Raw genomic sequence first — 16,771 nt, 5'->3', positions numbered from 1 at the left:
GCAATTTTAAATTTTCAGTCCTCGATTATCTATCTAAAATTGATTATTAAATTGTGTGCATATGGACTATATGAGATTGATGGTAATTTTTGGTCAATTTGATCATGCCGTATGTGACACAGAGTCACAGACACACAGTACCTAATGTTTATTTACTTAAACATTATTGCACAGTAAATGTAAGTACAAATGCCGAACTTAATACCGGAAGGCATTCTCTACCAATCGACCGCTGGCTACAACTACATGAAGGGTCTAATACCTAGTCTACAGGGAATAATAGCAGTGTTTGTAAAATGACTTGTAATTTGGGTTGATGTTTCACTCATAATAATCGATTTTTCATCAGATTTCAATGTTATAAATAAGCGCAATTTCACCAAATGGCCTTAAAATCGAGAGTTACGAAAACGTATGAAATTTTCGTACGTTTTCGTAACTCGCAAAACTTGAAGGAAATGTTACATACATTTTTGGGATTACAATTGTGATTTCGTTTTTATTCTGTAAATTGACCATACAGTCCAGTGGCGGACCTCTAGGCTAGCGCCCTTGACGTCAAGGTTAATACTTACGGCGGTACCCGTCCCAATTTCTCGAGTTTATTTGATCCAATGGTAGTTTTTAGGGTTCCGTACCCAAAGGGTAAAAACGGGACCCTATTACTAAGACTCCGTTGTCCGTCCGTCCGTCCGTCCGTCTGTCACCAGGCTGTATCTCACGAACCGTGATAGCTAGACAGTTGAAATTTTCACAAATGATGTATTTCTGTTGCCGCTATAACAACAAATACTAAAAACAGAATAAAATAAAGATTTAAGTGGGGCTCCCATACAACAAACGTGATTTTTGACCGAAGTTAAGCAACGTCGGGCGGGGTCAGTACTTGGATGGGTGACCGTTTTTTTGCTTGTTTTGCTCTATTTTTTGTTGATGGTGCGGAACCCTCCGTGCGTGAGTCCGACTCGCACTTGGCCGGTTTTTTAATTTTATAATGTATTCAATTCTAGGCACACCTAGGTGAACGCGAATCTTTTATGTGCCCATTGTGCGGGAGCACGGCCACCACCAAGTCTTCATTGAAGGTGCACGTGCGCGCGGTGCACGGTGACGGCGGCTGACCCAAGCGGGACCGCAGCAAACGCGAGAAAAGACGCAGCTAGGCTAGATGATCCATGATTAAATACTTCGTATAAAAAAATGTGTTTTATTCTGAAGAAGTCCATTACACGAAACATACTATAGGTACATTTCGTAACTAGTTACGAATCAACTCCTAATTCGTAACCGGTTGCCATTTTGGAATAATATTTGATGACCACTGTAACCAGCTACGAAATGGAAAAAAAACCGCCAATTCATATCTGGTTACAAGAGGATGTGGGGTTCTCCCATTAGTATTTTTCAAACTATACTTACTATACTCTTTGATGTCAATTCAATACAATTTTGCTTCAATTTTGCGACATTTGGCATTTTTACAGCTTGGCAAAAAAGAGTAGAAATTAAAAAGTGTCAACACTAGTGTCGTCCCTTTCAAACCAATATATATAAGAAAACGGGACGACACTACGGTGTTGCCACTTTTTTAGTTCTACTCTTTTTTGCCAAGCTGTAGGTTATATTATATAGTCCGTCAACCAAATCTTGTCAGTAGCAATGTAAAGCAAACTAAAGTAGGGCAACACTCAAAGAGCAGTATTGCGCTAAGAAAAGCAGCAATGTACATCGAATCAACAGTTTTTTTTTCCGCTGAGCGCGCCCTGCGTACGTCAATTCAAATTGTCACTCGCGGTTTATTGAAAAAAATTGAAACATGGACGGACAATTTAAAAGCGATGTTAAAACAATGTTAATCAAAATGATGAACAAATTTGAAGATATCAAAAACAACTCCCTATTGTAGTGCTTATATTCTCTTTGTTCCCTATCTATGTCTTCTAAGTTTACTAAAATAAAATCATATCAAAATGCAGATAATTAGATAGTGCATATATTTGTTATTTACAATATAATATGCCACTTGTTAATGTAAATTAGTGTACTGTTCTGGATGAATATGACATACCTGTGTAATTTTTTTGATTGGTATATATTGTACAATATACATATTAAAAATAAAACAACTGATATTTGGGTGTTTATTTAATTTAAAGGTAAATAAGATAAGGGTCACTTTTCGACTTGATTGCGTTGTACACGTACATAAACCGCCATAGGTAAGTATTGTCTGAAAAGATACTACCTACTACGAACGCCTTATATTGGGCAAGATTTAATCCTGCAACAAACATGTATGGATTAGGTAGATATTGCGAAAGAACGGCGATATAATCAAGGCTCTTAATACTGTTTAAAAGGTGTAAATAGTCACAACTGATTGCTGAAAATATTAGACTTGTGGGCCTATGGACGGTTTCCAGGACACAATTTATGGTCTTGTTGGATAGATTTAGGCATACGTTTTAATTTTATTTATGCCTTTTAACACTAAAACAAAAAAACTGAACATAATCTTAAAAGTTCGAAAGAGTTCTTCCAATACTTGTCATAACCTCAATTTTTAGTAATGTTTACCATCAGCGAGCATGATTGTACATTGTAGGCCCCTTAGCTTTGCTTATTCTTATTTAATGTATTGGTATTTAATGGTGACAGCAAAAATATCTCTTGAAACAGAAACGATTCAGAATGAAAACCAAATGAAAACAAATAAGGTGACGGCTGTCATTCATGATTTTTTTTTTTTTTTTTTTTTATTGAAGCTTTGGCAACACGGCCATCAGCTTAAACATGAATTACATTTTGAGTACATTACAAACTGATAACTTAACTACTTAAAAACTACACACACACCTTAAAAAAAAACTATCAATCCACAAAATAAAAAAGCCGGACACCTACAAAAGGCCGAAAGTGTTTTTTGCAAAATCAAATATAACTTTATATAATACAAAGTGCCTTAAAAGTTCCTGTACGGATGTTGGCATTATTGTGTTTTTTAATACGTCAGTACAAGTGCATATAAATAATAATCTCTGTACATTAAAATAGGGGCAATTAAAAAATAAATGGTCTAGATTACAATCTTTAGCGGGACAGAAGTTACAAACAGAAGTAGTCGACAATTTTAACCTAAAAAGATGAGCTGGGAAATGGCAATGGCCAAGACGCAGCCTGCACAAACTTTTAATAAACTCTCTGCCTGAGTAAACGTTACCTTTTTCGAACCAGGCAGAAGTTGACGGGTCAGGCTGAATCTCAGCCAGCCATTTCCCTTTAATATTTCTGGAACTGATTAAAGAAACATTCCACCGCTTTAGCATGATATCTTTAATAGATTTGAATAAATCCGTACGAGGAACTTTAAAACTACAAATTTCAGAATTCACTGAATGTTTAGCAAGAGAGTCAACAATTTCATTGCCCAGTACACCTGAATGACCAGGAACCCAACAAAACTCTACATTGATTTTACAATTTAATAGATCATCAAATAGCTTTCGCAACTCATAAATTAAATAATTAGCATTTGCTACAATTTGTTTTGATGAAAGAGCTTGAAGAACACTCATAGAATCGGATAAAATCAAAAAGTTATGAGACGCAAAATCATTACACTTAATGTACATCAAAGCATAAATCATAGCTAGAATTTCGGCTGAATAAATTGAAAAAGAGGTATTACAGGAAAATACTTTGCCTGAATTAATAGAAGAATCATAGAAAGCAAAGCTAGTGCGAGAATTGGTTTTAGACCCATCAGTATAGATCTTAATATAATCTGACTTATCATTTAAAAATTCATAACATTCATATTTAGTCTTAAAATTAATTATAGTAACCGGAATATCTCTCATTAGGCAATGGTAGCTGTAAGTAAAACAGGGCAGGAGGTGGTACCAAAATACAGTATCTTGAAACTCAAAATTTAAATATGTAATAGATTCGCTTAAGGTGTTACTAAAAGGCATTGATATTAAATTATAATTGGGAACAGTAAAATCCTCTAAATACCGACTCACAAGAACATTATCGGAACTGACTAAGGAAAGGCAAAATTTGTCAATAAGGTAAGTTCTCCTTATAAATAGTGGCGGAACACCAGATTCAACTTCTAAAGAATTTATAGGGGAAGACATCATAGCACCAGTGATAATACGTAAGGCTCTATTCTGAATGACATCCAATTTTTTAAGCATATGACTCGATGCGTTAGCATAGAAGATGCACCCATAATCAAATTGACTACGAACCATAGAAATGTACAACGTTTTTAATATCTTAGGATCAGAACCCCAAGTGACTCCGACTAATGACTTCAAAACATTTAAGCGAAGCTCAGCTTTTTTACAAATATACTCAATGTACTGAGTCCAAGATAATTCAGAGTCTAATATTATACCTAAGTATCGTTCAGAAGTACTAAATGGTAACAGAGTGTTGTTAAAATAAACTTTAGGGCGAAATATACAAGCATGACTAAAAATCATAACTGAACTTTTTGCTACGTTAACTTCCAGTTTAAGTAGATTATGTAGTAAATTATATATAGTTAATAAGCACTGATTCATTATAATCTCACCGGTTGAAATATCATCACAATCTAAGTATATAACTAAATCATCAGCGTAAAAGGAATACTTGACGTAAGTAGGAATACGTTTCATAAAGTCAACGAGGCTCAAAATAAACACTAAGGGAGAAATAACAGATCCTTGCGGAGTTCCCTTAAAAGTAGATTTGGGGCCATACAAATTATTTTTTATTTTAAGTGAGACACTGCGGTCATTTAAAAAATTGAAAATCCAATATAGAACTGAACCAGGAATACCAAGGTTGTGTAAGCTTTTAATTAAATATTCATGATTAATATTATCAAACGCACCTTTTATATCCAGGAAAACTGCTAAAGTTAATTTATTATTCTTCATATTGTGTCTGATATCACCTAATAAGCAACCCAAGTTATACATAGTATTTTTGCCTTTACGAAAACCAAACTGTAATTCTGGAATCAAAGAATTATGTTCAATAAACCATTCAATCCGATTCTTTAACATAGTTTCAAATAACTTAGCAAAACATGAAGTAAGAGAAATGGGTCGATAAGCATCTAAACTATTAGAATCCTTATTTGGTTTTAAAATAGGAACTACAAATTGAACTTTCCAGATAGGCGGGATTTCTTTATGTAACCAAAGTTGATTGTAAATACTAAGTAGAATTTTCTTTACATTAATAGGTAATTTTTTAATAACAGAGTATGGAATGAAGTCAGGGCCAGGAGAGGTGTTCTTTTTGTTTTCCAAAGAAGCTTCAAATTCATAATATTCGAAGGAGTTGCCGATCCATCGAGATATTTCGGAGCCTTCAGAGGCAAAAAATAAATCTAAAGTATTACGATCAGGGTCAACGCAATTAGAAGAGGCAATTTTATCTAAAAAATCACGAGCATTAGATGGGTTGTCCAAAAATTTAGATCTTGTATTGTTATTGTTTAATTTGGCAAACTTAAATCTTTTAACATGGTCCCAAATACGCTGCAAAGGAGTCATTCGATTAAAGGAAGAACAAAGTTTAACCCAACACAATTGTTTTTGTTCAGAAATAATTCTTTTCTTTCTAGCACCAAATTGTTTATAAAGCAAATAATTCTCCAACGTAGGATACTTCTTATAAGAATATAAGGCATATTTAGACTGATTAACGGCCCGAGAGCACAATTCATTCCACCAAATAAGAGCTTTTCGTTTTTTAGTATGGCAAGCATACGATTTCTTTGGAAATGTCAACAAAATGTCACACAGAGACTGCATGAAGTTACTGTAACTATACAACGGATTAGGTGCTAATACAAAAGAGGCAAATTTTCCGGTGCAAAGTTTAGAAAAGGTTTCCCAGTTGATTTTATTGAAGTTTATATTTGATACTGAAGGTGGAGTAACAGTAGAAGAGTCGAAATCCAAATGCTGTGGAGAAGAGCGGCTTACATCATTAAAAATAACTTTAATTAGAATTGGGAAATGGTTACTACTTAAAAGGTCATCGTGGACAGAAAACGAACAACTAGAACTAACCACCGGCGAAGCAAATACTAAATCAAGAGTGTTACCTTGTTGACCAAACGGGGCAAAAGTGGTTTCAGAGAAATCATTTAAACAGACTAGGTTATATTTGTCTACAAAAGAACTAATAACATTGCCTCTACTGTTATTACGACGGCATCCCCATGCTGAATTATGAGCATTAAAATCGCCTATGAGCAAGTAGTTCCTGCTGGTAATTTTAGAAAAGGAATTGAGTAACATTTCTAAATTAAATCTACCATTAGGAGGGGGAGGTATATATAGACAGAGTATCTCAATAACAGTAGAGCCGATGATAACAGACAATAATAGGTTTTGAAAATGATAACTGGAAGGTGTGTTAATCAGAGTGAAAGAGAACTTATCTTTAACTGCCACTGCAATGCCACCATGAGGACGATCAGAATCTCGGCGCACAATCCTGTAACCTGGTAACTTAAAAGATTTGGAAGGTTCCAACCATGTTTCATTTAATAAAATTATATCAATGTTATTGCAAGAAATAAAGTGTTTTAATTGGTCTATTTTAGTGATGATGCAGCGTGAATTCCAATGAAAGATATTAAGGTTTTCAATGTTGGTGTCACTATACATTATTGAGTAGATAGATTACTAATTAGAGTTTCTTTTATTACCTTACTACACATAGGAGCATCCATATTCAGTTGTTTAGACTGAATTAATTCCATTAATGTTTTAGTAAAAACATTTAATACCTCGTCAGAATTAATTAAGTCTGTAAACAGAGCTCTGGAATGAGGCCGCTGGGGGGGCTTTTTGGGTTGTGGTTGTGACTGTGGTCTGATAGGAGCACCGGAAGTAGCCGGAGCTTTGGCCGATACTGTTGCGTATGTAGTCTTCCCATTTATTCTATCCTTCACCTCTTGATTTTTTGCAGCTTTGATAGGGCAGATATTACTTACAGCCATGTGTGGGCCGCTGCAGTTGACACATTTTAAATTTGATTTGTCTGTACAGTCCTTGAATAGATGGCCAGCACCGCAAATGGAGCACACCTGGGGGCTCCTACAGGAACCACGTCCATGCCCAAACTTATAACATACGTAACACTGGCGAATTGGCTTCACGTATTCTTTAACGTCGAACCAGATGTAATCATATGTGACGTGATCAGGCCGTAGCGAGCCTAGAAATGTAATTAGAACTGTAGGCGTTGGCAAAGTTGAGCCGTCAACTGCATTTTTTCTTGTGAATCGCTTGACTCCAATGATCTCAACACTTGACTTCAGGTCCTTCAAAAGTTCTTCTTCCGTAATTTCAATAGGCACTTTAACTATCCCTAAGCATTCTAGGTGATCATAAGGGATTTTAGCTTGCCAGCTATGTAACTCCTGCATCTGAGTATTTAAAAGAAAGTTGTTGGCATCTTTCTTGTTAGTGAAGAAGACTTTAATCATGAAATTTCCAATAGGTTTAACATGGCTTAGGCCAAGACATGTTTTCAGGATACCTGTGCACTGCATCACATCAATTTTGGTATTAGGCGAAGACATTGACAGTAAAATGGGATATTCTTTTTTATTGTCTTCTGTATATATGTGGGTATAGTCCTTAAATAGTCCTCTTTTGTTTGATATAAAATTTGCCGCCATTTTAGTTGGTGGAGACTGTACCGCTTCACCAGCTTCACCTGATTTGCGTTTGGCGGCCTTGCCGCCGCTATCTTTACCCATCACCCAAATACTTCAACTCGGATTACTCGAAAAATGGATAGGTAATCCAAAAAGGGCTATAGTACACAATTTATAAAAATAATTTCGAAAATTCCGCCTGATGTCGACGAAGTTCCCGCCCTTTTTTTACCCACTGCCTGTCATTCATGATCCACATTCCACAGATAAAACACAGATGACACGCGTTTTGGAATTATTTGAACACAGTGTTGCTAACCCGCGATTTTTCAAATTTGCCGCCTTTTACTACTGACAAGATTTGGTTGACGGACTTTAAATTGTATTGTATCATGAATCTAGTATTTTAACTGGATAGGGCATGAGTGGTGGGGATAACTGACCGAACGGGATAGTCTTATGCAGGGATGTTGCGGATGCCGAATTTTTGACATCCGCGGAAGCGGATGCAGATGCGGATTTTTAAAGGCTCACATCCGCGGATGCGGATGTCAAGATAGGTACATAAAAAACGTCAAATATTACATTTTAGTAATTTTTATTTCAAAAAACCGGCCAAGTGCGAGTCGGACTCGCGTTCCAAGGGTTCCGTACATTAAGTCCCACTCACGCTTGACTGCTAATTTCTAATAGGTTTTTTTGGCTAATGACTAAATGACCTAGCAGTCTAGCACTTACGCCGATGCTAAGACGTTCCTGTACCGACCTGTTCCACATTAAATCCGCATCGATTTTATGCGGATGCGGATGTTGAAAATAATGCGGAAGTTCCGCGGTTGCGGATGCGGATATTCGCAACATCCCTGGTCTTATGTATCTTTCAGTAGGAGTAGCCGCGAAAGCGCTATTATTGTTTGTCCTTTTCACGGTCTTACATTTTTTTTATTCCCCACCATAAATTAGTATGGATTATGGTGGGCAACAAATAAATCGGGCGTTTATCTACGAACAATGAAACCAAAGAGTAGTAATGCATTTTACAATTTAAAAAAATGTCTAGGTGTGTTGTGAAAGGGTGTAAAAACTGTTACAGAAAAATGTAATAAATTGATGAGATTTCATTTTATCGGTAAGTAATTACAGATTACATTGATTTCTTGCTTAAAACAAATTTTAAGCGATCATTATATCGTTATTGCGCGTGCGGCCATGATGGCCTTGTACGCGCGCCGTCCAAAGACATTATAAAATAGACTGCGCTCTCGTCTCCGGCGAGCGTGCCGAACGAGACGGCCCGAAAGGGAGACTTCTGCTACCACATTCATTATGAAGAGTGTCTATTTTGTGGGTTATGAAGTGCTGGTTAACCAGAGACCAACCCCTATGACATATGTCGGCGGCAGATCGTAAAATCGGCCATATCGAGATATTCCTAGGCATATCATGAAACGCCGCCATTTCATGATCTGACTAAGATTAACCCAGGCGTATCACGATCTGCCTTATAAAAGAGGCGGCAGATCGGTCAGACCAATGTATTCGTTGATATTCCTAGCTTCATACCGGGCGCATCGTAAAATAATTGATGAGATATTCCTAGGCATATCATGAAACGCCGCCATTTCATGATCTGACTAAAATTAACTCAGGCATATCACGATCTGTCTTATAAAAGATTCGGCAGATCGATGGGAGCAATGTATTCTCGAATTCCTAGTTCCATTCATACCGATCGCATCGTAAAATAATTGCATTTTTTGCCACTGGTGGCGCTGCGTCCGAGTCCAGTGTTGCCAGATCGTTCCTTTTAATATTACGTTCCTTTTGAGCCTTGAGGTTTGCTCGATATGGCTGGTGGTCGCTAGGCAGATCATGAAATGCCGGCGTTTTATGATCTGCCTAGGAATATCACCCCTTGAGGTTTGCACGATATGGCTGGTGGTCGCTAGGCAGATCATGAAATGCCGGCGTTTCATGATCTGCCTAGGAATATCACCCCTTGATGTTTGCACGATATGGCTGGTGATCGCTAGGCAGATCATGAAATGCCGGCGTTTCATGATCTGCCTAGGAATATCACCCCTTGAGGTTTGCACGATATGGCTGGTCGTCGCTAGGCAGATCATGAAATGCCGGCGTCTCATGATCTGCCTAGGAATATCACCCCTTGAGGTTTGCACGATATGGCTGGTCGTCGCTAGGCAGATCATGAAATGCCGGCGTTTCATGATCTGCCTCGGAATATCACCCCTTGATGTTTGCACGATATGGCTGGTGATCGCTAGGCAGATCATGAAATGCCGGCGTTTCATGATCTGCCTAGGAATATCACCCCTTGAGGTTTGCACGATATGGCTGGTGGTCGCGCTAGGCAGATCATGAAATGCCGGCGTTTCATGATCTGCCTAGGAATATCACCCCTTGAGGTTTGCACGATATGGCTGGTCGTCGCTAGGCAGATCATGAAATGCCGGCGTTTCATGATCTGCCTAGGAATATCGCCCCTTGAGGGTTGCACGATATGGCTGGTCGTCGCTAGGCAGATCATGAAATGCCGGCGTTTCATGATATGCCTAGGAATATCACACCCTACTTATTTGATATGCCTAAACGTCGCTAGGCAAATCGTCAAACGTTGATGTTTGAACGATATGGCTGGTAGTCGCTAGTCAGATCTTGAAATGGCGGCGTTTCATGGTATGCCTAGGAATATCTCGATATGGCCGATTTTACGATCTGCCTCCGACATATTGTTTAAATATTATTAGGTAAGTAATTTTTTTAGGGACTTAATGATATCAATTTTACCACAATAAATTACGGTACAACTGGTACCAGTACTGCTGCCTGTAATGAACATGTCCCATCCCTACGCCTACACGTGTCAGCGCGCCATTTTTGAAACGACCAATCGCAACGCCGTGAGCACCCCTCCCGCACCTCACAGTTTGGTGATTTGCGTCGCGAACAAAATGGCCAATATTAGGTTTCTATAGGCGGTTTTCTGTGTGGTTAAAACTAACTTAAGAATTTTCCCTTTAATAATAATATTTTTCTAAATGTTGTCATTCAGAAAATATGAAGCTTCTTTGGTTGTTAAATATTTGGTACGTGCTTAATGAAAAATATAATGTATTCTTTTTAATATATTATATATCTTTTAACACCCACTTATTGCTACTTGATATTATATCAACTGAGTTAATAAACTGGCACGGCGGAATTTGTAATTATGACATTTATATTAATAAAAAGGCGCATGCCTTGTTTAGCTGTCGCAGCAATAGCAACATTCATTCAATTGTCACTTCGTCGTTGCCCTAAAGAAAAGAAAGGGACACCGCTTTGCCTGGAGGTATTTTTTTCGGCGCGATGCGAGAGTGCAGTCTACTTTAACATATGTCTCCGACTTGGCCGGTAGTACGCATACTATACAACAGATGGCGCCTGTGTTGCTTAACGAGAATGTTCAGTCGGATTTGTATGAACGCGCTTATCCCTAGTTAATATCGTAGGACGAGGGAGGGATTTAGTATAAGCCAAAATTGATTCGGAACTCGGATGATTTTGATTTGAACAATCTATATATAAAAAAGTCGAAGTCTAAATGCCTAAAATGCTTAATTGGACAAAAATTCAATTTATAATTTAATAAACGAGTTTGTTTTATTCGCTTTGCTGTTGGCGTAAGAAATCTATGCTTCGATTCAACTATCTAATAATCGATCTCAGATTAAAATTATCAGCTACGCAGACGACATGGCGCTGCTGAGTCCATTGGGAGTTGGGGGCCTTCGAGAACTCATAACTCTCTGTGAGCAATTTGCCAAGTTGTAGCTACAGTGGCTACACCTGAAAGGCTTCTCGTCTGTGTGAGTCATCAGGTGTTTCCGTAACTGAGCTTTTGTTCTTAACTTGTGGTCACTGTGTGCACCTGAAAAGCTTCTCGTCCGTGTGTCATCGCATGAGCCTGTAAATCTGCTAATCTAAACTTGTGGTCACAGTGGCTACAACGGAAAGGCTTTTCGTCTGTGTGAGTCATCAGGTGAACCTGTAAGTGTGCTTTTGTTCTAGACTTGTGGTCACAGTGTTTACAACTGAAAGGCTTCTCGTCTGTGTGAGTCATCAGGTGAACCTGTAATTGTGCTTTTCTTTTACACTTGTAGCTACAGTGACTACAACTGAAAGGCTTCTCGTCAGTGTGAGTCATCAGGTGAGTCTGTAAATCTGCTTTTCTTCTACACTTGTAGGCACAGTGAGTACACCCGAAAGATTTCTCGTCTGTGTGAGTCATCAGGTGATACCGTAAGTGTGCTTTTGTTCTAGACTTGTGGTCACAGTGTGTACACCTGAAACGCTTCTCGTCTGTGTGAGTCATCAGGTGAGTCCGTAAATCTGCTTTACTTCTACACGTGTAGCTACAGTGACTACAACTGATATGTTTTTCGTCTGTGTGAGTCATCAGGTGAGTCTGTAACTGTGCTTTTCTTTTACACTTGTAGCTACAGTGACTACAACTGAAAGGCGTCTCTTCTGTGTGAGTCATCAGGTGAACCTGTAATTGTGCTTTTCTTTTACACTTGTAGCTACAGTGACTACAACTGAAAGGCTTCTCGTCTGTGTGAGTCATCAGGTGACGCTGTAAATCTGCTTTTGTTCTAGATTTGTGGTCACAGTGTGTACACCTGAAAGGCTTCTCGTCGGTGTGAGTCATCAGGTGACTCTGTAAATCTGCTTTTCTTCTACACTTGTAGGCACAGTGAGTACACCCGAAAGATTTCTCGTCTGTGTGAGTCATCAGGTGACTCTGTAAATCTGATATACTTCTACACGTGTAGCTACAGTGACTACAACTGATATGTTTTTCGTCTGTGTGAGTCATCAGGTGAGTCTGTAACTGTGCTTTTCTTTTACACTTGTAGCTACAGTGACTACAACTGAAAGGCGTCTCTTCTGTGTGAGTCATCAGGTGAACCTGTAATTGTGCTTTTCTTTTACACTTGTAGCTACAGTGACTACAACTGAAAGGCTTCTCGTCTGTGTGAGTCATCAGGTGACGCTGTAAATCTGCTTTTGTTCTAGATTTGTGGTCACAGTGTGTACACCTGAAAGGCTTCTCGTCGGTGTGAGTCATCAGGTGACGCTGTAAATCTGCTTTTCTTCTACACTTGTAGGCACAGTGAGTACACCCGAAAGATTTCTCGTCTGTGTGAGTCATCAGGTGACTCTGTAAATCTGCTTTACTTCTACATGTGTAGCTACAGTGACTACAATTGGTATGTTTCTCGTCTGCGTGAGTCATCAGGTGTTTCCGTAACTGTGTTTTTCTTTTACACTTGTAGCTACAGTGACTACAACTGAAAGGCGTCTCTTCTGTGTGAGTCATCAGGTGTCTCTGTAATTGTGCTTTTCTTTTACCCTTGTAGCCACAGTGACTACAACTGAAAGGCTTCTCGTCTGTATGAGTCATCAGGTGATACCGTAAGTGTGCTTTTGTTCTAGACTTGTGGTCACAGTGTGTACACCTGAAACGCTTCTCGTCTGTGTGAGTCATCAGGTGAGTCCGTAAATTTGACTTTCTACTACTCTCGTAGCCACAGTATTTACACCTGAAAGGCTTTTCGCCTGAGTGTATAATCATGTGAGCCTTTTTCGTCAGTTTTTTGTCACCATGTAGCATTTGATGTCGTTCTAAACGATAATCCCCTACGGTTGGATTATGTAAAGGCGAGTGAGTGTGTACGTGCTTCTTCAGAACCGACTTGCTCCTGAACAGTTTGCCGCAATGGTGACATTGATAGATGGTGGTGGTGACATGGGGTGTGGGTGCGGGCTCGGTGGCGTGCAGCTTGTATGTGCGGCGCCCGACCCGGCAGGTGCGCCGCGCCGCGTCCACCAGCAGGCGCTCCAGCCTGACCGAGCACGAGCCGCGCCGACCCGACACCACCGCAGAGGAGACGAGAGTGGGCGCTGTAACACGACAAAATAATACTCAAATATCCAAAATACCGACCTGATAAATATGTAACAGTGGCGTTACATACGTTTCTTTAATTTAACTAATAATTATCTTTCATACTTCATTCTCGACAATAGATGAGCTGGTGATCCATAACGTTTGAGATGCTTCAAAACGTGCAAAAGTTTTAAAGCACGGGGGTAAACTAGCTACCAAGTGAAATACACAATATTGACCACACCAACGCGAGGAAAACTCTAGCTATAAAACATCACAAACCGAATCCAAATTTATAATTAAATATCATCACTTTAAACTTTAACGGTAGGGTGTACTGTCAATAGTCAATGTGAGTAAAGCAATTGAAAATTATCATTTATGTGGTAAGCCACTCCAGAGGATAAAATTATACTTTGCTATATGTCTTTTAAGAATAAATAATAAATATTTTGTTTTTGGCTAGAACTATCAAAATGTACCATCTAAACATATTCCTATACATCAACATCACAACTAAAACGAATTTTAATTAATACAGCTGAATTAATTACAAGTTTCATTGAAGAAAAATAGAAAACATATTTACAGAATTTACTCTCTATTTAGACTCTGTGTTGGTGTGCGTGTGTTATGGTAGTTTGAATGTGTGTGTGTCGGGAGGAGCTTTGCGGAGTAGTCTGACAGTAGTTAAACAACAATCAACACACCTGTCACCACCGGGGCGACTATGGGGCGGTGCGGGCGCTCCGGCCCCAGCACGAGCTCGTCCTTGACCACGTGCTCGTCGTACAGGCCGGCCGGCATGGCGGCCTCGCTCACGCCGCACCCGGCTGTGCTGTCCTCCCACTCCTCCTTCACACAAGCCTCTTCATACACAAATCCGGCTTCCTCCTTAATAAGGGCTGAAGCAAAGGGTTGTAATTACCATTAGAGTTGTAAGTCAGACAAATATATGGATGAATCAACATAGATTGTTTACAATGCTACCCACATGTGTGTCCATTGAGACAACCAGCCCAACACTTCAATGTATAAATGAATAAGTAGTAATGCAGCAGACTAAATTCCAATAGTCCACAGGCTTTGTATAAAAATTTACATTTTCTCCTCTGGTACCTGTTTTTGAGAATGTTTTATATGTTTAGCAGATGAAATCAGTCAAATTGAAGTTATAATACAGGTTGTTTGAAGGAACTGAATTTATCTCGGTGTATATTCTACTAGCGACCTACTCCGGCTTCGCACGGGTTAACAAATTATACACCTAAACCTTCCTCAAGAATCACTTTATTATTATTATTATTATTAAAGCCTTTCTTATACGAACAGTTAACATTTCATTTAACCATCATATGTGTATATATATTTCTACATGCATGTTCGTAAGGTCTTTTTGACCTAGGCCTCTTCCGAATCGCCTTTTTCTAATATATTTAAGTATTTGTCCAACATTCTCTTCCATTCTTGTCTATCTATTGCCCTTTCTTTCCAGTCTTTTCCTATTGTTTCTATTAGGTCTTTTTCCCATCTTGTTTTTGGTTTGCCCTTTTTTCTTTTACCAATTTTTGGATTCCAATTTGTTGCTACTTTTGTCCATCTGTTGTTTTTCATCCTGGCGATGTGCCCTGCCCAATTGTATTTTTGTTTCAGTATATGTATTGCCGCATCTATAAATCTTGTTCTTCTTCTTATCTCTGTGTTTCTAACTCTGTTTGATAATTTTATGTTAAGGACACTTCTCTCTATTGACCGTTGACATACTTGAATTCGTTTGATGATATCTCCTGTGAGTGACCATGTTTGACTGCCATATGTAAGACAGGGTAGAATGCATGAGTCGAAGGCTAGTTTTTTAAGTTTCATTGGTAGTTTCTTCTTAAATATATCCTTCATGGACCAGTACTTCTTCCATGTCTGTCCAATTCTTCTTGTTATTTCTTTGTTTGTGCAGTCTGTGAAAGATACCTGTTTTCCAAGGTATATATACTCGTCAACATATTCCAGTGATGTATTCTCTATCTGTATAGTCACTTTTTTTGAGTTGGTCATAACTTTAGTTTTTTCTTCATTCATTTCTAAACCTACTTGTTGACTTTGTGTATTTAATTCTTGTAGTAATATACTGAGCTCAGTTGCACTGTATGCTAATATTACCAGGTCATCTGCGAATCGGAGATTTGATAAATATTTGTTGTTTATCTTGATGCCTTTTTGTCTTTCTTCCCAGTTTAGATTTTTGAATATTTCTTCTAAGACCGCTATGAACAGCTTTGGTGACATTGGGTCTCCCTGTCTTACCCCTCTGTTGATCTGGATCTGTCTTCCTATTTTATCTGTTTTTACTCTGGCTGTACTTTTTTCATAGATCTTTTTTATGACCTGTATGTAGACTTCTGGTATGTCTTGATTCTCTAGTGCCTGCCATATAGATGTATGGGTAATCGAGTCGAAAGCTTTTTTAAAGTCGACAAATCCTATATAAAGCGGTATCTGGAACTCGGTGTGTTTCTCAATTATTTGACTTAGGGTCTGAAGGTGGTCTGTTGTGGAGAAACCCTTCATAAATCCGGCTTGTTCCGGTGGCTGTTTATTATCTAAAATAGGTGTGAGGCGCTGTAGTAGTGTCATTGAAAAAATCTTGTAGATATTAGACATTAGACTAATTGGTCGGTAGTTTGATATGTCATGTGGGTCTCCTTTCTTGTATAGTAGGGATATATGTGCCTCTGTCCATTGAGTAGGTATTTGTTCATTTTTTTCTAAAATTTTATTAAATATTTTTGTTAGTGGAACTGCTATTACTGGTTTCATCATATGTATACTTTCATTTTTGATATTATCCGGTCCTGGGCTTTTATCTTTTTTAAGTTTATGTATTGATTTTTGTATTTCTTCAACTGTGAACGGATCTACATTTTGATTTCTCTCTTCATTTTGTTTTCTAGTTGTCTGGTTTGTCTGTTTTAACGAGTATAACTCCTCATAAAAAATTGTGGCAATTTCGTTGATATCCTTCCTGTTGGTTTTTTCTTCTCCTTTTCTATTTTTCAGTTTTGGCATAATTGGTTTTTCTTTGTTTAGAATTTTTTGTGCCTTTTTTATTGTTCCTGATTTTTCTAAATTTTCTCTAA

General features: G+C 38.3%; 2 protein-coding genes across 3 annotated transcripts in view; both read right to left on the bottom strand.

The window, feature by feature from the left end:
* The window catches only part of LOC134660127 (zinc finger protein 708-like), a 290,810-nt gene that overhangs the window by 202,992 nt on the left and 71,047 nt on the right, over positions 1-16,771 (bottom strand). The window lies entirely within an intron of this gene.
* LOC134659933 (oocyte zinc finger protein XlCOF6-like) lies at positions 11,428-15,438 on the bottom strand. Its single transcript, XM_063515630.1, has 4 exons — positions 15,402-15,438; positions 14,348-14,542; positions 11,733-13,651; positions 11,428-11,577 (listed from the first exon to the last, which is right to left on the bottom strand). The coding sequence occupies exons 1-4, from the start codon at positions 15,436-15,438 to the stop codon at positions 11,428-11,430; spliced, it is 2,301 nt and encodes a 766-aa protein (XP_063371700.1).

Source organism: Cydia amplana, chromosome 26 (genome assembly GCF_948474715.1).
Source record: "Cydia amplana chromosome 26, ilCydAmpl1.1, whole genome shotgun sequence".
NCBI lineage: Eukaryota > Metazoa > Arthropoda > Insecta > Lepidoptera > Tortricidae > Cydia > Cydia amplana.
The sequence above is the reverse complement of the archived record's forward strand: the minus strand, read 5'-3'. Positions and strand labels throughout refer to the sequence as shown.

Excerpts from the sequence above, each read along its gene's own strand:
- LOC134659933 (XM_063515630.1), bottom strand. The coding sequence starts at position 15,438 with ATGGTCACTCACAGGAGATATCATCAAACGAATTCAA. Across the intron at positions 14,543-15,401 it reads ATATCATCAAACGAATTCAA|CCCTTATTAAGGAGGAAGCC; the intron begins GTATGTCAACGG and ends CCTTTGCTTCAG. Across the intron at positions 11,578-11,732 it reads GAACAAAAGCACACTTACAG|TTACGGAAACACCTGATGAC; the intron begins GTTCACCTGATG and ends ACAAAAGCTCAG.